Here is a 20,763-nt window from a genome sequence, read left to right as displayed (position 1 = left end):
AAGTTTAGTAGGGAAAACAACCAGATATCACAGTCATCCTATCTAAATAATATTGTAAAATGTGGTGACAGGTAGCCTAGCGGTTAAAAGCGTTGGGCCAGTAACCAAAAGGTTGCTATTTCGAATCCTTTATTCGACTAGGTGACAAATCTGTCTGTGCCCTTGAGCAAGGCACTTAACCCTAATTGCTCCTGTAAGTTGCTCTGGAAAAGAATGTCTGCTAAATTACTAAAATGTAAATATGATGCACTGTTTGTTTTGTCCAGGGAAATAATAGCAAGGTGGTGACCCAGGTGGCAAAACTGTAGAACCCTAAGTAGAATGGGCAGTGGCATTTACTGTGCTACCTACAAGGTCACATTGCAGAGCTGCCATTGGATGAACAGATCTCACGACCTGAGATCTGTCTGCTGATAGGATCTCAGCATAACCATGGTGACCGATGGACCAACTCTGCTCGGTCATCTGTCAGAATCTTTCACGATCAAATCTTTATACTCTATTGGTACTGGTTTTGATCAAATGGAAAATTGGAAAACTGTACTTAAATTATATTATAATCCTATTCAAACTGTGACACACTACAAAATACATTTAAAAATGTATTACTTTTTTTACACTGATTTGAACTATTTTCTATCATGAAAATATCTCCTATGAAGTTTATAATATGAAGAGTTTATTTCAAAAATGCTATATCCACCAATGTTTCACATTTGTGTTTTTTCATCAGAAATTATTGCTTATGGGTACCTTCATGTGTATGTAAAATATTACTGTTCTCAGATTTTTAATTAATAGATTTTAGATGTGTATGAAAATGTGTTTTTTTGCAAAAAGCTATATATCCATTGTTTTGCTGGAATGCAAAAAAATAATAAAAAAATAAAAAATAAAATGTTTGTATCCTGTATATTTGACTGTGATACATGCTTAAATCACCTAGCTATCTTAAGATGAATGCACTTACAGTACTGTAAGTCGCTCTGGATATGACCATCTGCTAAATGACTAAAATGTCAAATGTAAATGTTTTACATACAGATCTCATATTACTGTATAGATTTTTAGCATTTAGCAAAAAAACATGATTATTTGTCTCTCTGAAATGAAACCATCAAGTGATGATTTTAAACAGATACTGTACGTGTCTGTCATGGAACAGCCCCATGCCATGATTAGATAGTGAAAAAACACACCAATCTCTTTAATAACAATAAAAGCTAATTTACCAACATTTCTGAAAATGTATATATAGTGTTTTGTAATGAAACTCTTCATATTGTTTTATATTAGTTGTATCTATTGAAAATGTACGCTTTGGTTAAAGTCTTCCATGTAGAATATTCTAATAAAAACTTTCAAAATGTTTTGAATAAGCAAATACACCAACCTGCCTTTTTCAATAGATCTACACGCTATAATATGCATGCACACATACAGAACACTCAGAGATACACAGTCAAAAAACACACAGAACTACTTGCAAACTCTCAAACTCAAATGCAGAGGGCTTTAATACATTAAAGTGTAAGGTACATACAAAAGTTCAAGTAACGAAGGAGGTGTTTGTACTAGGTTCACAGTTCAGATGTAACAGCATGCTCCCAACATCACCATGGCCACAAGCACAGAGCACAGAGACTAATCCAGGGTTAGGATCAATTCCATTTCAATTTACTTCCTGAATTGACTGAATTAAAATGGAATTCACCCCAATCCTGCTCTAAGTCCTAGCTGGCCCTGTGTCCCTCTCCCTTACCTCCAAGTCAAACTATTTGCTATAGTGGACACACTGGTCCCGCTCCTGTAAATCGCTCTGGATTAGAGCATCTACTAAATGACAAAAATGTAAATGTCATAGAAACATTATTGGTATATTCAGACAGCTCGGGCTAACGTACTTCTGCTGGTTTGCTCTTCCAGGTAAAAGGTGTTCATATGGAGTTAGATATCTGCCAAAGGTTGAACGCACAACATTTTGGCATTTATCTGACTCCATATGTTTAGCTAGTCTATGCCTGATCTGTAGAGATGAAAGGAAGTTTAAAACGAACATGTGTGCTGTGCTAACATGAGCTGTCCAGTACAAGCTGTGTGTGGTGGTATAGAGAGACATATGGGTCAAACTGTATGGACTTTTCACTTCACTGATATTTGTGGCCCACATACATTTCTATTTGATCTTTTTTTATTGGACTACGTTCTACAAACATTATATTTTCAGAGAGTTGTCATGGAGACGACGCCTACATTTCACTACCAAATGCCCCACCCTGTCTTCAAAGCTACGTCATCAGAACAATATAAAAGTATTAAAATAGACTGCTGCTGGTTGTTTGGGGTTGAAAATATCAAAGAGGAAGAGTTTTAAAAACACATGAGCATCACATAAAGGTACCTGCATTGGGTCACAACATGTATAGTCTTTATTGGATTCTTTGGTATGGAGAATGTCCATCTACACCTGCCTACCGGGTTTGAGGATCAATAACTACCTCTCACTTTAATTTCAAAACTTGACCCCTTGACCCTGTGATGACCCATGGTTACCAGGAAGTGGGAGTGGAGTTGTGTGTGTACTGTATGCATGTGTGTGTGTGTGTGTGTGTGTGTATGAGGGAAAAAAGTGAAATGTTTGACAGTTACTTCAAAATGTACATACAGCACAAACTCACGTTACTTCAGTAAACACATAGGGGGTGGACTTTCACAGTGAGGGGGTGAGGTTACCAGGCGGGGTGGCGTCGTGACATGAAACGTTTATCTGAGGGGTGGTAGAATGGGGGCAGGTGGGGCTTAGGCAGGAAGGGGTGGAGCTACTTGGCGTTGGCAGAGCCACTGAGCATCTTCCTGATGGCCTGGCAAATGGCTTCGCGGTCGATGCCGTAGATCTTGAGCAGCTCGCTGGGCTTGCCGCTGCGGGGAACGTGGGCCACGGCCAGCCGCTGCAGGGTGAAGCCCTGCTCGTTCACCACCGCTGAGCACACTGCCTCCCCCAGGCCACCTGAGGAACAGCAACAATACATTAACATGAGAGAGGGAAGGGACAGGAATCACCTTCTCCACGACAGGGTTGTGCTCAATTCAAATTCAATTCAGTCAATTTGAAATGTCTGTTTCCTTCCCGAAATGTACTGAATTGAAATGGAATTGACCCCAATCTGAGACACTCTTCAGGAGTAATTTAGAATTAAGTTGAGCTCAAACACTGACCAAAGGTCAACTTTGTGTTTATCCCTCTACAGTTAAAGGTTATGATTGCAGGATGATAAGCTGATCCTAGATCTGTGCCCACTGCCTAGAGGTTCTACCTGAAGCCACTCGTTGCTCATTGGTCATGAGGATGAAGCCATTAGTCTATTTCTGTTGCCATGCAAGCACACACACCCTCTCTTCTCTCACTCTCTCTTTTTCTCTCCTGCTATCCCTAGTGTCTCTCCCCATAGGGGACAGAGAGGGGGATGCTACTGATTTTGGATACCACACATCTTTGGTCCAGTCTGTCCCCTCCCCTCCCCTCCCCACTCTCATCTCCTCCAGACCTAACCTACACAGACACAGGCTGATATCTGGGTCACAGAAAGCCCCATGGGAACACATTCCACTAAGGAAATCTGACAGCACTCTGCTTCCTGGCCCTCACACACCCAGACTCACACACTCAGAGTCACACACACGCACGCACGCACGCATGCACACACACACACATATACAGTCTCCCTCCTCAGCAAACAAAATACACCAGAACAGAATATATCTCGCCCAACATGACAGCGCATAACACGTGGTGCCTCTCGAGCCAATGAGAACATGCCACTGCATCACGTCTCAGCCACTCATCCAATAGGAACATGCCACCGCAACACACTCCAGTGTCTCTGGGCCAATGAGATGACACTGGCTATATATTCATAAATAAATAATGCCAAAATATTTCAGGTTGCCAGGTTGTAAAGGCCATGCAATATACACTGCTCAAAAAAATTAAGGGAACACTTAAACAACACAATGTAACTCCAAGTCAATCACACTTCTGTGAAATCAAACTGTCCACTTAGGAAGCAACACTGATTGACAATACATTTACATTTACATTTACATTTTAGTCATTTAGCAGACGCTCTTATCCAGAGCGACTTACAGGAGCAATTAGGGTTAAGTGCCTTGCTCAAGGGCACATTTACGTCATTTAGCAGACGCTCTTATCCAGAGCGACTCACCAATTGGTGCGTTCACCCTATAGCCAGTGGGATAACCACTTTACAATTTTTTTGGGGGGGGGGGGGGGGGGGTAGAAGGATTACTTTGTCCTATCCCAGGTATTCCTTAAAGAGGTGGGGTTTCAAATGCCTCCAGAAGGTGGTGAGTGACTCCGCTGTCCTGGCGTCGTGAGGGAGCTTGTTCCACCATTGGGGTGCCAGAGCAGCGAACAGTTTTGACTGGGCTGAGCGGGAACTATGCTTCCGCAGAGGAAGGGGAGCCAGCAGGCCAGAGGTGGATGAACGCAATGCCCTCGTTTGGGTGTAGGGACTGATCAGAGCCCGAAGGTACAGAGGTGCCGTTCCCCTCACTGCTCCATAGGCAAGCACCATGGTCTTGTAGCGGATGCGAGCTTCAACTGGAAGCCAGTGGAGTGTGCGGAGGAGGGGGGTGACGTGAGAGAACTTGGGAAGGTTAAACACCAGACGGGCTGCGGCATTCTGGATGAGTTGTAGGGGTTTAATGGCACAGGCAGGGAGGCCAGCCAACAGCGAGTTGCAGTAGTCCAGACGGGAGATGACAAGTGCCTGGATTAGGACCTGTGCCGCTTCCTGTGTAAGGCAGGGTCGTACTCTCCGAATGTTGTAGAGCATGAACCTGCAGGAGCGGGTCACCGCCTTGATGTTGGCGGAGAACGACAGGGTGTTGTCCAGGGTCACGCCTAGGCTCTTCGCACTCTGGGAGGAGGACACAGCGGAGTTGTCAACCGTGATGGCGAGATCATGGAACGGGCAGTCCTTCCCCGGGAGGAAGAGCAGCTCCGTCTTGCCAGGGTTCAGCTTGAGGTGGTGATCCGTCATCCATACTGATATGTCTGCCAGACATGCAGAGATGCGATTCGCCACCTGGTTATCAGAAGGGGGAAAGGAGAAGATTAGTTGTGTATCGTCAGCGTAGCAATGATAGGAGAGGCCATGTGAGGATATGACAGAGCCAAGTGACTTGGTGTATAGGGAGAAAAGGAGAGGGCCTAGGACTGAGCCCTGGGGGACACCAGTGGTGAGAGCACGTGGTGCGGAGACAGCTTCTCGCCACGCCACTTGGTAGGAGCGACCGGTCAGGTAGGACGCAATCCAGGAGTGAGCCGCGCCGGAGATGCCCAGCTCGGAGAGGGTGGAGAGGAGGATCTGATGGTTCACAGTATCAAAGGCAGCAGACAGGTCTAGAAGGACAAGAGCAGAGGACAGCATTTCACATGCTGTTGTGCAAATGGAATAGACAACAGGTAGAAATTATAGGCAATTAGCAAGAAACCCCCAATAAAGGACTGGTTTTGCAGGTGGTGACCACAGACCACTTCTCAGTTCCTATGCTTCCTGGCTGATGTTTTGGTCACTTTTGAATGCTGGCGGTGCTTTCACTCTAGTGGTAGCATGAGACGGAGTCTACAACCCACACAAGTGGCTCAGGTAGTGCAGCTCATCCAGGATGGCACATCAATGCGAGCTGTGGCAAGAAGGTTTGCTGTGTCTGTCAGCGTAGTGTCCAGAGCATGGAGGCGCTACCAGGAGACAGGCCAGTACATCAGGAGACGTGGAGGAGGCCGTAGGAGGGCAACAACCCAGCAGCAGGACTGCTACCTCCGCCTTTGTGCAAGGAAGAGCAGGAGGAGCACTGCCAGAGCCCTGCAAAATGACCTCCAGCAGGCCACAAATGTGCATGTGTCTGCTCAAACGGTCAGAAACAGACTCCATGAGGGTGGTATGAGGGCCCGACGTCCACAGGTGGGGGTTGTGCTTACAGCCCAACACCATGCAGGACGTTTGGCATTTGCCATAGAACACCAAGATTCGCAAATTCGCCACTGGCGCCCTGTGCTCTTCACAGATGAAAGCAGGTTCACACTGAGCACATGTGACAGACGTGACAGAGTCTGGAGACGCCGTGGAGAACGTTCTGCTGCCTGCAACATCCTCCAGCATGACCGGTTTGGCGGTGGGTCAGTCATGGTGTGGGGTGGCATTTCTTTGGGGGGGCCGCACAGCCCTCCATGTGCTCGCCAGAGGTAGTCTGACTGCCATTAGGTACCGAGATGAGATCCTCAGACCCCTTGTGAGACCATATGCTGGTGCGGTTGGCCCTGGGTTCCTCCTAATCCAAGACAATGCTAGACCTCATGTGGCTGGAGTGTGTCAGCAGTTCCTGCAAGAGGAAGGCATTGATGCTATGGACTGGCCCGCCCGTTCCCCAGACCTGAATCCAATTGAGCACATCTGGGACATCATGTCTCGCTCCATCCACCAACGCCATGTTGCACCACAGACTGTCCAGGAGTTGGTGGATGCTTTAGTCCAGGTCTGGGAGGAGATCCCTCAGGAGACCATCCGCCACCTCATCAGGAGCATGCCCAGGCGTTGTAGGGAGGTCATACAGGCACGTGGAGGCCACACACACTACTGAGCCTCATTTTGACTTGTTTTAAGGACATTACATCAAAGTTGGATCAGCCTGTAGTGTGGTTTTCCACTTTAATTTTGAGGGTGACTCCAAATCCAGACCTCCATGGGTTGATACATTTGATTTCCATTCATAATTTTTGTGTGATTTTGTTGTCAGCACATTCAACTATGTAAAGAAAAAAGTATTTAATAAGATTATTTCATTCATTCAGATCTAGGATGTGTTATTTTAGTGTTCCCTTTATTTTTTTGAGCAGTGTATATGGCTAAAACACTACAATGCGGCTAAATTACATAAAAGTACCCTTGAGTGCCTGAGTCTGGTGAAGCGGTTACTTCCTGGTGTTTGGTCCCTCTCTAACTTCCTGGTGTTTGGACCCTGTCACGCCCTGACTCTGGGGACTCGTATTTGTTGAGTCAGGGTGTGTATTTTCTGTGTTGTGTTTTGCTATGTTGATTTTCTATGGTGTAGTATCTAGTATGTCTATTTCTATGTTGGCCGGGTGTGGGTCCCAATCAGAGGCAGCTGTCGCTCGTTGTCTCTGATTGGGGACCATACTTAGGCAGCCTTTTGGCACTAGTTAGTTGTGGGATCTTGTTCCGTGTTAAGGTATGTTGTGTTGCGCTGCCTTTGGACTTCACGTATCGTTTGTTTATTGTTTTGGCGTTGTGTTTATTCGTTAATAAACATGTATGCATATCACGCTGCGCCTTGGTCCGTCCCGTCTGTAAGCGATCGTGACAGAAGATCCCACCACACGAGGACCAAGCAGCGTAACCAGGAAGAGCGAATAGCGATGTCACAGGTGGGCAAATGGTGGTCATGGGAGGAGATATTTGCGGGGAGAGGGCCATGGGCGAAGGTAGATGCCCAGGCAGGAGAGGAGAAACGGCGCCAACCGTGCCGACGACGGAGACCCGAGAGGCAACCCCAAGAAAATGTTTTGGGGGGGCACACGGTGTGGACGACGAGGCAGCAGGAGGCAGCGACAGGGCGGATCTGCAGGTTAGGAGAGGAGGCCACCATGTTATGGGGGCTATTGGTTCAGAGGGAGCAGGAGTTATTCCGTCAGAGGGAGGAGCTACAGGAGGCAAAAAGGGAGAAGGAAGGTGTAGAGGCACGGCGAGAGGAGCTGGTTAGGCAGCAGAAGGATGTGGTGCGTGTCACCAGTCCGGTCCGGCCCGTTCCTGCTCCCCGCACTAAGCCAGTGGTGCGTGTTCCCAGTACGGCCCGACCCGTTTCCTGCTCCCCGCACTAAGCCAGTGGTGTGTGTTCCCAGTACGGTCCGGCCCGTTCCTGCTCCTCGCATCAAGCCAGTGGTGTGCGTCGCCAGCCCGGTCCGGCCTGTTCCTGCCCCTCGCACTAAGCCAGTGGTGCGCGTCGCCAGCCCGGTACGGCCTGTTCCTGTCCCTCGCACCAAGCCAGTGGTGCACGTCGCCAGCCCGGTCCGGCCTGTTCCTGTCCCTCGCACCAAGCCAGTGGTGCGCGTCGCCAGCCCAGCCCGGCCTGTTCCTGCTCCTCGCACCAAACCAGTGGTGCGCGTCGCCAGCCCGGTCCGGCCTGTTCCTGCCCCTCGCACCAAGCTAGTGGTGCGCGTCGCCAGCCCGGCCCGGCCTGTTCCTGCCCCTCGCACCAAGGAAGTGGTGCGCGTCGCCAGCCCGGCCCGGCATGTTCCTGCCCCTCGCACCAAGCCAGTGGTGCGCGTCGCCAGCCCGGCCCGGCCTGTACCTGCTCCCCGCACCAGGCCAGTGGTGCGCGTCATCAGCCCGGTCCGGCCCGTCCTGCTCCCCGCACCAAGCCAGTGGTAAGTGTGTCCAGTACGGCCCGACCCGTTCCTGCTCCCCGCACTAAACCAGTGGTGTGTGTTCCCAGTACGGTCCGGCCCGTGCCTGCTCCTCGCATCAAGCCAGTGGTGTGCGTCGCCAGCCCGGCCCGGCCTGTTCCTGCCCCTCGCACCAAGCCAGTGGTGCGCGTCGCCAGCCCGGCCCGGCCTGTTCCTGCCCCTCGCACCAAGCCAGTGGTGCGCGTCGCCAGCCCGGTCCGGCCTGTTCCTGTCCCTCGCACTAAGCCAGTGGTGCGCGTCGCCAGCCCGGCCCGGCCTGTTCCTGGCCCTCGCACCAAGCCAGTGGTGCGCGTCGCCAGCCCGGCCCGGCCTGTTCCTGCCCCTCGCACCAAGCCAGTGGTGCGCGTCGCCAGCCCAGCCCGGCCTGTACCTGTTCCCCGCACCAGGCCAGTGGTGCGCGTCGTCAGCCCGGTCCGGCCCGTTCCTGCTCTCCGCACCAAGCCAATGGTAAGTGTGTCCAGTCCGGCACGGCCCGTGCCTGTTCCACCGGTGCCTGGTCCGGCACAGGTCAGCTGCTCCACTCCGGAGCCAGAGTAGTCCGCTCCACCGGTGCCCAGTTCAGCTCCGGTCAGCTGCTCCACTCCGGAGCCAGAGCAATCCGCTCCACCGGGGTCCAGTCCAGCTCCGATCAGCGGATCCACTCCGGAGCCAGAGAAGTCCGCTCCACCGGTGCCCAGTTTAGCTCCGGTCAGCTGCTCCACTCCGGAGCCAGAGTAGTCCGCTCCACCGATGCCTGATCCAGCTCTGGTCAGCGGCTCCACTCCGGAGCCAGAGCAGTCCGCTCCACCGGTGCCTAGTCCAGCTCCGGTCAGCGGCTCCAGTCCGGAGCCTGTGCAGTCCGCTCCACCGGTGCCCGGTCCAGCTCCGGTCAGCGGCTCCAGTCCAGACCCAGACGTCAGCCCCTCTCCAGGTTCGGGGTCTCCCACACCAGGGTCCAGACAGGGCTTGGTACTTCGTGGGAGGAAGGAGAGGGGAAGCAGCACACCGAGGTCCAGACCAGACCAGGGGCGCAACAGGGAGGCGGAGAGTAAGTGGTCGTCACGCCCTGAGCCGGATCCGCCTCCGAGGCGGAATGCCCACCCGGCCCCTACCCTGTGATGTTTATGTTGTGCGGTCGGAGTCCGCACCTTTGGGGGGGGGGGGGTACTGTCACGCCCTGACTCTGGGGACTCGTATTTGTTGAGTCAGGGTGTGTATTTTCTGTGTTGTGTTTTGCTATGTTGATTTTCTATGGTGTAGTATCTAGTATGTCTATTTCTATGTTGGCCGGTGTGGTTCCCAATCAGAGGCAGCTGTCGCTCGTTGTCTCTGATTGGGGACCATACTTAGGCAGCCTTTTGGCACTAGTTAGTTGTGGGATCTTGTTCCGTGTTAAGGTATGTTGTATTGCGCTACCTTTGGACTTCACGTATCGTTTGTTTATTGTTTTGTCGTTGTGTTTATTCGTTAATAAACATGTATGCATATCACGCTGCACCTTGGTCCGTCCCATCTGTAAGCGATCGTGACAGACCCTCTCTAACTTCCTGGTGTTTGGTCGCTCTCTAACTTCCTGGTGTTTGGTCCCTCTCTAACTTCCTGGTGTTTGGTCCCTCTCTAACTTCCTGGTGTTTGGTCCCTCTCTAACTTCCTGGTCAGAGAAAGCGTACCTTCATAGTAGTGGTCCTCCACGGTGAGGATGCGGCCCCTGGTCTGGCGGGCGTGCTCTATGATGGTCTTGGAGTCCAGGGGTTTGATGGTGAACGGGTCGATCACCCTGATGAAGATCCTCTCTGGGAAAACAACAAGGTGGGAAACATAGTGTTAATCAACAGTAGAGCATAGGGTTGCAAAATTCCCAGGTTTTTCAGAAATCCTGTTTGGAAGATTCACGGAATCAGAAATGAATAAGCAGGAAATCTGGAATCCTTCAACCAGGATTTTGGGAAAACCTGGGAATTTGTTACTGGAGTTACTGGAATCGTGGATCCTTGAGTAGTGTTTCAGTGGAGAAACAATAACAAGACCTAGTCAGCTACACAGAGAATGACTCTAAAACCTGATCCTTAAATCAATGAGGTTCCAATATTGAGAGAGGGATAAAGCTTTCTAATGTGGATAAGCTTGAACATCTAATTGAGAAAGTCTAACACTTATCGGATATAGAATAATATGTTGTGCGCCAACACTAATGAACTGATTGAATTAAATAGCAGCGCATTAGTGCATGGAGCCAATATTAGCGCATGCAGAAAAGAGAGCATTGCCCCAGTCAGGAGTAATCAAACTCAGATAAAGTTCTCTCCCGGGATCCAAGTCTTTCTCCACACCCACATAGTTAGATCATTGATCTGGCTGTAGTTGTACTGTACCTTTCTTGAGCATCTCAGCTGCAGCCATGGCCTCATGCAGAGTAATCCCAGCTCCGATTACGGTCACCTTGTCCTCCGCACTCTGGTACACCACCTGAGATGGACAGGGAAGGGTTAACAGCAAGGCTCTAGCACATCTCATACAGTTCTTCCTGCTCTAGACTATTGGATGAGAGATTAATTGTTTATACCACTAGAACACAACCCTGTCTGTCTGCAGGCTTGTGTTCCAGCCACTCAACCAAATGTACGGCATCCATAGTAGGAACTATTTCGGTTGTCAGACTAAAACGTTCTCAGTGAGATACAGTAGTTCCTAATATGGATGCTGTACAACTGATTAAACTAATCATTTTACTAATCATATCATGTCCTGAAATAGGAAGGGAAACTAAAGTGGTTTAGTTAAGGCTGTGATTAGTCTGTGTAGTTAACGTAATGTAGAAAATATTTCAGAGCTGAGTGGTACTCACCTTAGCCTGTCCAACATGGAAGTCCTCATTGCTGCTGTAGATTATGGGATTCTCGGGGCGGCTGGTTCTGATGTAGCAAACACCCTAAGAAAAAGAATATAATATAATACAATATGTATTGGAATACATTGTAAAAAGGTATTACATTGTAATAAGCCCATCCCCTGGTGTTGGGGTGGGGCAGGGGTGGGGGGGGATACATTAATGGAGGACAAATAACATATAGTGGGAGGGGATAAGAACCAATAGCATTTTGGGGGTATGGAGATAAGGACAAATAGCATTTTGGGGGTATGGGGATAAGAACCAATTGCATTTTGGGGGTTTGGAGTTAAGGACCAATAACATTTTGGCAGGAGGATATAATAAGTACCTTTGTGCTGGCGGCCAGCTCCACTGCCTTTTCAATAGAAACGCCATCGCTGGGATAGAAGATGGTTGCCGTGGGGATGGCCCTAAACATGGCCATGTCCTCTAGACCCATCTGAGATGGCCCGTCCTCTCCTGGAACACACACATACTCATATAGTTAGATTAATTTAATTCCAAAATGTTGTAAAATGTAATAGAAAGCAAACAGTATTTGTTGTTTTTCAATTACTTTAGATGTGCTTCATTGAGCTTGCCTGGTGAAAACCACATCCATCCGATACTCCAGGGAGGCTCAAGAAAATGTTAAAAAATATTTCAAATACTATTTCAACCCAATATAAAGCGAAAGGCCAGGTGGACCGACAGGCATGCAGGTGTATAAGGCCAGACAGGAATGCAGACAAAAGGACAGACAGTAGGACAGACAGACGGAGAGAGTGCAATGCAGGTGTGCAGACAGACAGTAGGACAGACAGAGACAGACAGACGGAGAGGGTGGCAGGCAGGTGTGCAGACAGACAGTAGGACAGACAGAGACAGACAGACGGAGAGGGTGGCAGGCAGGTGTGCAGACAGACAGTAGGACAGACAGACAGTAGGACAGACAGACAGACGGAGAGAGTGGCACGCAGGTGTGCAGACAGACAGTAGGAGAGTCAGACAGACAGACGGAGAGAGTGGCATGCAGTGTACCTGAGGAACTAACAGAGGAGAGGGATACCAGGTCTTCCGGTGAAGGTGACAGCGTCCAGGACAGACAGGGTCAGGGGTCAGGGAGGGGGAGGAGAGAGGGAGGCTAGGGGATCTCAGGGGGTAAAGAGGTGAGGAGGAAAACACAGAAGTGGAGAGAGAGAGAAAGAAAAAGCGGAACTTGGATCAACCACACATGGAGGACAGTCACGTTAGGCATTCAGACCATTTGAGGCTGTGTTGACTTGAGGAGCCAATAGAAAGAGTGCAGAGTGAGAGAGGGAGTGGGGTCACTGGGGAAAGGGTGGGGTTGTGAGGTGGTAGGTTGCAGGTTACTGTTCATGGTGGTGATGGTGGGAGGTTGTGTGAGTGGCGTGTAGTGAGGGTGTTTGGGGTGGATGAAGGGGTGACAGACAGGCTCACCGATGGACAGGCCGCAGTTGGAGCCGCACAGGTTGATGTTGCTCTCTGAGATGGCAGCCATGCGGAGCTGGTCGTAGGCGCGGGTGACGAAGGAGGCCAGGGTGCTGGCGTACACAACGTTCCTCTCACGGGCAGCGCAGCCAGTCGCAACACTCACCTAGAGGGAGGAGGGGAAGACGGGGTTACATCATACGATAACAGTGGCGGCTGGTGACTTTGGGGAGATTAGTTAGGGAGAATAATGGATGGAAATTATTTTTTATGAAGCCAAAGGTGACATCTTCCAAGTCACTCTCTATTCATTTACAAGGGATGCGTCCCAATACTGTGAATTTGTCCCAATACTTTTGGTCCCCTAAAATGGGGGGACTATGTACAAAAAGTGTTGTAATTTCTAAACAGTTCACCCAATATGGATGAAAATACCCTCAACTTAAAGGTGACAGTCCGCACTTTAACCTCAAAGTCATTGTTTTATTTAAAATCCAAACTTTTGGGGTATAGAGCCAAAAGCAGAAAAAGCCCTCTCTGTCATAATAATTACGGAGGGCACTGTACTTAATGTGTATGGTGGTCCTGCACCTGCAGAGACTTAGCCATGTAGGAGGTTACTGAACACAAATCTGCTGCAGCTGCAGTACTTCTGAAGTTGAGCGGAACCACAGAATTACATAGAACAATATTTATTGTATCTCTATGACCGAAGGATCCAAAGGGTCAAGTGAGTTCTCCATGGGTACGATGACTGCTGAGCCAATCTCAATCAAAGGGAGGGTTCACACCTCCAGAAGTTATGTAAAAGTAGGTGAGAAGTCAGTCAGTCCAAAAGCACAGGAGCTTATAATACCATATGTGAGGAATCAGTCTCTTATGCATTGTCATTTCCTGTCTCCAGAGCCCTCTCCGATCCCTTTGCTCCTCTCCTCACTGTAATATCGACTCATTCATATTCTATAGCAGTACCAGACAGAGGTACTATTATCCCATTTCCCTATTCCCCACTAAGTAACCTGGATGAAGAGGACAGAACTCCTGTTATTGATTCCTGTCATTGTATGGAAGAATATTTCATTATTCTCCTTCTCTGTGTCTCTCTCTCTCTCTCGCTCTCAACATACCAAGTCACTCTCTATTCATTTACAAGGGATGTGTCCCAAATGGCACCATATTCCCTATATAGTGCATTACTTTGTGTGCACCCTGGTTAAAAGTATACTATAAGGGAATAGGGTGCTATTCAAGACGCAGGCAAAATTCAGGAGGACCATCCTCCTCTTCCTCCCTGTGCATCTGTAACTTTCTCACTCATAATTATTTCACGACTCATTTAGGATTATCCATAATCATGGTAGCATCCACATTAATGTAAAAGTGTTTAGAAACATATTATATTCTTATTTACAATAAGTGACTCCAAAATGACACAATACATTATTTACCATTCATTTATATTGGGTACAAAATAATCTGAAACATAACCAAAACAAACAGAAAATACATTCAACAAATTTGTAGAGTCACAAGCTTGATGTAGTCATTGCATGCGATGAATATAGGAATAAATACTAAACGTTTTACTACTTTAATATACATATAAGTGAATTTGTCCCAATACTTTTGGTTCCCTAAAATGGGGGGACTATGTACAAAAAGTGTTGTAATTCCTAAACAGTTCACCCAATATGGATGAAAATACCCTCAACTTAAAGGTGACAGTCCGCACTTTAACCTCAAAGTCATTGTTTTATTTAAAATCCAAACTTTTGGGGTATAGAGCCAAAAGCAGAAAAAGCCCTCTCTGTCATAATAATTACGGAGGGCACTGTACTTAATGTGTATGGTGGTCCTGCACCTGCAGAGACTTAGCCATGTAGGAGGTTACTGAACACAAATCTGCTGCAGCTGCAGTACTTCTGAAGTTGAGCGGAACCACAGAATTACATAGAACAATATTTATTGTATCTCTATGACCGGAGGATCCAAAGGGTCAAGTGAGTTCTCCATGGGTACGATGACTGCTGAGCCAATCTCAATCAAAGGGAGGGTTCACACCTCCAGAAGTTATGTAAAAGTAGGTGAGAAGTCAGTCAGTCCAAAAGCACAGGAGCTTATAATACCATATGTGAGGAATCAGTCTCTTATGCATTGTCATTTCCTGTCTCCAGAGCCCTCTCCGATCCCTTTGCTCCTCTCCTCACTGTAATATCGACTCATTCATATTCTATAGCAGTACCAGACAGAGGTACTATTATCCCATTTCCCTATTCCCCACTACTTCTAACCTGGATGAAGAGGACAGAACTCCTGTTATTGATTCCTGTCATTGTATGGAAGAATATTTCATTATTCTCCTTCTCTGTGTCTCTCTCTCTCTCTCGCTCTCAACATACCAAGTCACTCTCTATTCATTTACAAGGGATGTGTCCCAAATGGCACCATATTCCCTATATAGTGCATTACTTTGTGTGCACCCTGGTTAAAAGTATACTATAAGGGAATAGGGTGCTATTCAAGACGCAGGCAAAATTCAGGAGGACCATCCTCCTCTTCCTCCCTGTGCATCTGTAACTTTCTCACTCATAATTATTTCACGACTCATTTAGGATTATCCATAATCATGGTAGCATCCACATTAATGTAAAAGTGTTTAGAAACATATTATATTCTTATTTACAATAAGTGACTCCAAAATGACACAATACATTATTTACCATTCATTTCTATTGGGCACAAAATAATCTGAAACATAACCAAAACAAACAGCAAATGCATTCAACAAATGTGTAGAGTCACAAGCTTGATGTAGTCATTGCATGCGATGAACATAGGAATAAATACTAAATGTTTTACTACTTTAATACACATATAAGTGAATTTGTCCCAATACTTTTGGTCCCCTAAAATGGGGGGACTATGTACAAAAAGTGTTGTAATTTCTAAACAGTTCACCCAATATGGATGAAAATACCCTCAACTTAAAGGTGACAGTCCGCACTTTAACCTCAAAGTCATTGTTTTATTTAAAATCCAAACTTTTGGGGTATAGTGCCAAAAGCAGAAAAAGCCCTCTCTGTCATAATAATTACGGAGGGCACTGTACTTAATGTGTATGGTGGTCCTGCACCTGCAGAGACTTAGCCATGTAGGAGGTTACTGAACACAAATCTGCTGCAGCTGCAGTACTTCTGAAGTTGAGCGGAACCACAGAATTACATAGAACAATATTTATTGTATCTCTATGACCGGAGGATCCAAAGGGTCAAGTGAGTTCTCCATGGGTACGATGACTGCTGAGCCAATCTCAATCAAAGGGAGGGTTCACGCCTCCAGAAGTTATGTAAAAGTCAGTCAGTCCAAAAGCACAGGAGCTTTTTTTCTTTTTTTAACTAGGCAAGTCAGTTAACAACAAATTCTTATTTACAATGACGGCCTACACCGGCCAAACCCGGACGACGCTGGGCCAATTGTGCACCACTCGTGAGCTTATAGTACCATATGTGAGGAATCAGTCTCTTATGCGTTGTCATTTCCTGTCTCCAGAGCCCTCTCCGATCCCTTTGCTCCTCTCCTCACTGTAATATCGACTCATTCATATTCTATAGCAGTACCAGACAGAGGTACTATTATCCCATTTCCCTATTCCCCACTACTTCTAACCTGGACGAAGAGGACAGAACTCCTGTTATTGACTCCTGTCATTGTATGGAAGAATATTTCATTATGTGCAAAGCTGTCATCAAGGCAAAGGGTGGCTATTTTAAGAATCTCAAATATAAAACATATTTTGATTTGTTTAACTCTTTTTTGGTTACTACATGATTCCATATATGTTATTTCATAGTTTGATGTCTTCACTATTATTCTACAATGTAGAAAATAGTAGGGAGGGAGGGAGAATGGCAGAAGGGCGGGAGGGAGGGCGGGAGGGAGGGAGGGAGGGAGGGAGGGAGGGCAGGAGGGAGGGCGGGAGGGAGGGAGGGCGGGAGGGAGGGAGGGAGGGCAGGAGGGAGGGAGGGAGGGAGGGAGGGAGGGAGGGAGGGAGGGAGGGAGGGAGGGAGAATGGCAGAAGGGCGGGAGGGAGGGCGGGAGGGAGGGAGGGAGGGAGGGAGGGAGAATGGCAGAAGGGCGGGAGGGAGGGCGGGAGGGAGGGCGGGAGGGAGCATGGCGGAAGGGCGGGAGGGAGGGAGGGAGGGAGGGAGGGAGGGAGGGAGGGAGGGAGGGAGGGAGGGAGGGAGGGAGGGAGAATGGCAGAAGGGCGGGAGGGAGGGCGGGAGGGAGGGAGGGAGGGAGGGAGGGAGGGAGAATGGCAGAAGGGCGGGAGGGAGGGCGGGAGGGAGGGCGGGAGGGAGCATGGCGGAAGGGCGGGAGGGAGGGAGGGAGGGAGGGAGGGAGGGAGGGAGGGAGGGAGGGAGGGAGGGAGGGATACTGTAAGTAGGTCATGTCTCAGCCTCTCAGCCTCTCAGCCTCCAGTCCCAGTGTTACATTATGGATGGACCTATATCTCAGCCTCTCTGCCTCTCTCTCCAGTCCCAGTGTTACATTATGGATGGACCTACATGCATTATTCACTAGACCAGCCTCAGTAGCACTGAGCGAGATAAAAAAATGTTTGATTCAGCCAATCAGACCTTAAAAAAGTGTATTTAATGAGAAAGGACAATGAAGAGGACACGGAAAGATTGTGAGTCAGAAGGGCATGGGTCAGATTCGAACCCATGCAGACTCTGGTATCCATGTGTGCTGGGGTCCGCAGCACTAACCGTATATGGACCACACAGGCCACCCAATCAGACCTGAGAGAGAGGGAATTCGCTCAGCGAGTCAGAGGTCTGAACAGAAGTAGAAGGCGTTTTCTTATAGCGAATCAGCATCAGAGACGATAGCGACAGGCAGATCTGCGTTCAAATATTATTTGAGATAATTTCAAATACTGTGCTTGATTGAGATTATATGGCTGGATCAATAAAAAAGTCCAAAAACTGCAAAGCCCACATATCTCACACTTCAAGCAGGCTAGAGCAAACGCTCAAAGGATCTAAAAGATTTCAAATAATATTCGAACCCAGGTCTGGGGACAGGGCATTCGGTTTAGCATCAGAGAGAGAGGCGTAAGTAGAGGACAGCTAAACTGAGCCAACAAATGCTGCTGCAATTGTATTTCTTCTTTTAATCTGAGTACATCTCTACGTTTCTGGATAGATTCGTATGACATTTTTTACAAACATTTAAATGTTGAGGACAGGTCGTCTTTTTAAAGCTTGGTGAGGTCATAGAGCGTGTTTGTCTGTGTTTGTAGAGTGGTCATACTTAGTTCCAATAGGTTTCTCCTGATCCTGACCACATCATCTGTGACCACGATAAACTCAAGAGCGTTAGGGTGAGAGTTAGGGTTAGGGTTAATTTCCTACCATGTTCTGCTGAGCGATGTAACACTCCACGAAGCGGTTGGGGTGTTCGTTCTTGAAGATCTCTGAGTAGGTGATGTTGTTGGTGTCTCCGTCCAGGACCACCACACGCTCGTTGTAACGACCCAGTTTAGCCAGGGCCATGCCATAGGCCTTCCTGGTGGAAATCTGTAGAAAGACAACTATTCAATCAATAAATCAACCAGTAATTAATAATAATAATAAGCAATCAATAAGCCAATAAGTCTACCTGTTATTTATGCATCATCATACCACCTTCTAGTTGACAGTACTCAAAGTTGTGACAGTTTATTTTATGATATCTTGTTTGGGACTATGGGCTGAGTCCCAAGTGTCAGTGCAGTCAATAATGTCAACAACTCTGTGATTGGAATGAGCGCAATCCCAGATGTACTGTATATGGTGAGGTGCAGTGGAGGCTGCTGAGGGGAGGACGGCTCATAATAATGGCCGGAACGGAGCAAATGGAATGACATCAAACACCTGGAAACCATGTGTTTGATGTACAGTGGGGGAAAAAAGTATTTAGTCAGCCACCAATTGTGCAAGTTCTCCCGCTTAAAAAGATGAGAGAGGCCTGTAATTTTCATCATAGGTACACGTCAACTATGACAGACAAAATGAGAAAAAAAATCCAGAAAATCACATTGTAGGATTTTTTATGAATTTATTTGCAAATTATGGTGGAAAATAAGTATTTGGTCAATAACAAAAGTTTCTCAATACTTTGTTATATACCCTTTGTTGGCAATGACACAGGTCAAACGTTTTCTGTAAGTCTTCACAAGGTTTTCGCACACTGTTGCTGGTATTTTGGCCCATTCCTCCATGCAGATCTCCTCTAGAGCAGTGATGTTTTGGGGCTGTCGCTGGGCAACACGGACTTTCAACTCCCTCCAAAGATTTTCTATGGGGTTGAGATCTGGAGACTGGCTAGGCCACTCCAGGACCTTGAAATGCTTCTTACGAAGCCACTCCTTCGTTGCCCGGGCGGTGTGTTTGGGATCATTGTCATGCTGAAAGACCCAGCCACGTTTCATCTTCAATGCCCTTGCTGATGGAAGGAGGTTTTCACTCAAAATCTCACGATACATGGCCCCATTCATTCTTTCCTTTACACGGATCAGTCGTCCTGGTCCCTTTGCAGAAAAACAGCCCCAAAGCATGATGTTTCCACCCCCATGCTTCACAGTAGGTATGGTGTTCTTTGGATGCAACTCAGCATTCTTTGTCCTCCAAACACGACGAGTTGAGTTTTTACCAAAAAGTTCTATTTTGGTTTCATCTGACCATATGACATTATCCCAATCCTCTTCTGGATCATCCAAATGCACTCTAGCAAACTTCAGACGGGCCTGGACATGTACTGGCTTAAGCAGGGGGACACGTCTGGCACTGCAGGATTTGAGTCCCTGGCGGCGTAGTGTGTTACTGATGGTAGGCTTTGTTACTTTGGTCCCAGCTCTCTGCAGGTCATTCACTAGGTCCCCCCGTGTGGTTCTGGGATTTTTGCTCACCGTTCTTGTGATCATTTTGACCCCACGGGGTGAGATCTTGCGTGGAGCCCCAGATCGAGGGAGATTATCAGTGGTCTTGTATGTCTTCCATTTCCTAATAATTGCTCCCACAGTTGATTTCTTCAAACCAAGCTGCTTACCTATTGCAGATTCAGTCTTCCCAGCCTGGTGCAGGTCTACAATTTTGTTTATGGTGTCCTTTGACAGCTCTTTGGTCTTGGCCATAGTGGAGTTTGGAGTGTGACTGTTTGAGGTTGTGGACAGGTGTCTTTTATACTGATAACAAGTTCAAACAGGTGCCATTAATACAGGTAACGAGTGGAGGACAGAGGAGCCTCTTAAAGAAGAAGTTACAGGTCTGTGAGAGCCAGAAATCTTGCTTGTTTGTAGGTGACCAAATACTTATTTTCCACCATAATTTGCAAATAAATTCATTAAAAATCCTACAATGTGATTTTCTGGATTTTTTTTTCTCAATTTGTCTGTCATAGTTGACGTGTACCTATGATGAAAATTACAGGCCTCTCTCATCTTTTTAAGTGGGAGAACTTGTACAATTGGTGGCTGACTAAATACATTTTTTCCCCACTGTATTTGATACCATTCCACTGATTCCGCTCCAGCCATTACCACGAGCCTGTCCTCCTGTGGTGAGGTGTGTGTTCTATGTGTTACCTTCTCTCCCTGCTTGTAGGCAGGTGCGCTGGGCATGCGGACGTTGCGCAGGCTGACTGGTGGGGTGTCCTCCAGGGGTGTGGCAGGGTACATGCGCTTGCTGCTGTTCGTGATGCGTGCCTGCAGATCCTTCACAACTCCCTCAGCCATGTCTTTGGGCAGGGTCTTGGCATGCCAGCCCATCTTATCCTCCGCAGCTGACAAACATGGACAGCAGAATACACAACATCAAAATACATACAGCAGGGGTACTCAGTTCACCCTACGAAGTTCGGAGCCCGCTGGTTTTCTGTTCTACCTGATCATTCATTGCAAACACCTGGTGTCCCA

The 20,763-nt window shown here is 47.7% G+C and overlaps 1 protein-coding gene across 1 annotated transcript in view; it reads right to left on the bottom strand.

Annotated features, from left to right (window-relative positions):
- Nucleotides 1–2,819: 2,819 nt before the first annotated feature.
- Nucleotides 2,820–20,763, bottom strand: part of LOC311134247 (transketolase-like) — a gene marked incomplete at both ends in the record, with an annotated part of 28,273 nt that continues 10,329 nt past the window's right edge. Inside the window, 8 exons of the mRNA XM_084167869.1 lie at nt 2,820–3,007; nt 10,156–10,278; nt 10,858–10,951; nt 11,331–11,414; nt 11,704–11,834; nt 12,816–12,972; nt 18,224–18,388; nt 20,434–20,630. Coding sequence (XP_084023995.1) covers nt 2,820–3,007; nt 10,156–10,278; nt 10,858–10,951; nt 11,331–11,414; nt 11,704–11,834; nt 12,816–12,972; nt 18,224–18,388; nt 20,434–20,630 — 1,139 coding nt within the window. The remainder of the gene's footprint in view (nt 3,008–10,155; nt 10,279–10,857; nt 10,952–11,330; nt 11,415–11,703; nt 11,835–12,815; nt 12,973–18,223; nt 18,389–20,433; nt 20,631–20,763) is intronic.

Source organism: Coregonus lavaretus (assembly GCF_964263955.1).
Source record: "Coregonus lavaretus genome assembly, chromosome: 8".
NCBI lineage: Eukaryota > Metazoa > Chordata > Actinopteri > Salmoniformes > Salmonidae > Coregonus > Coregonus lavaretus.
This window is presented reverse-complemented; position numbering and strand designations above follow the sequence as displayed.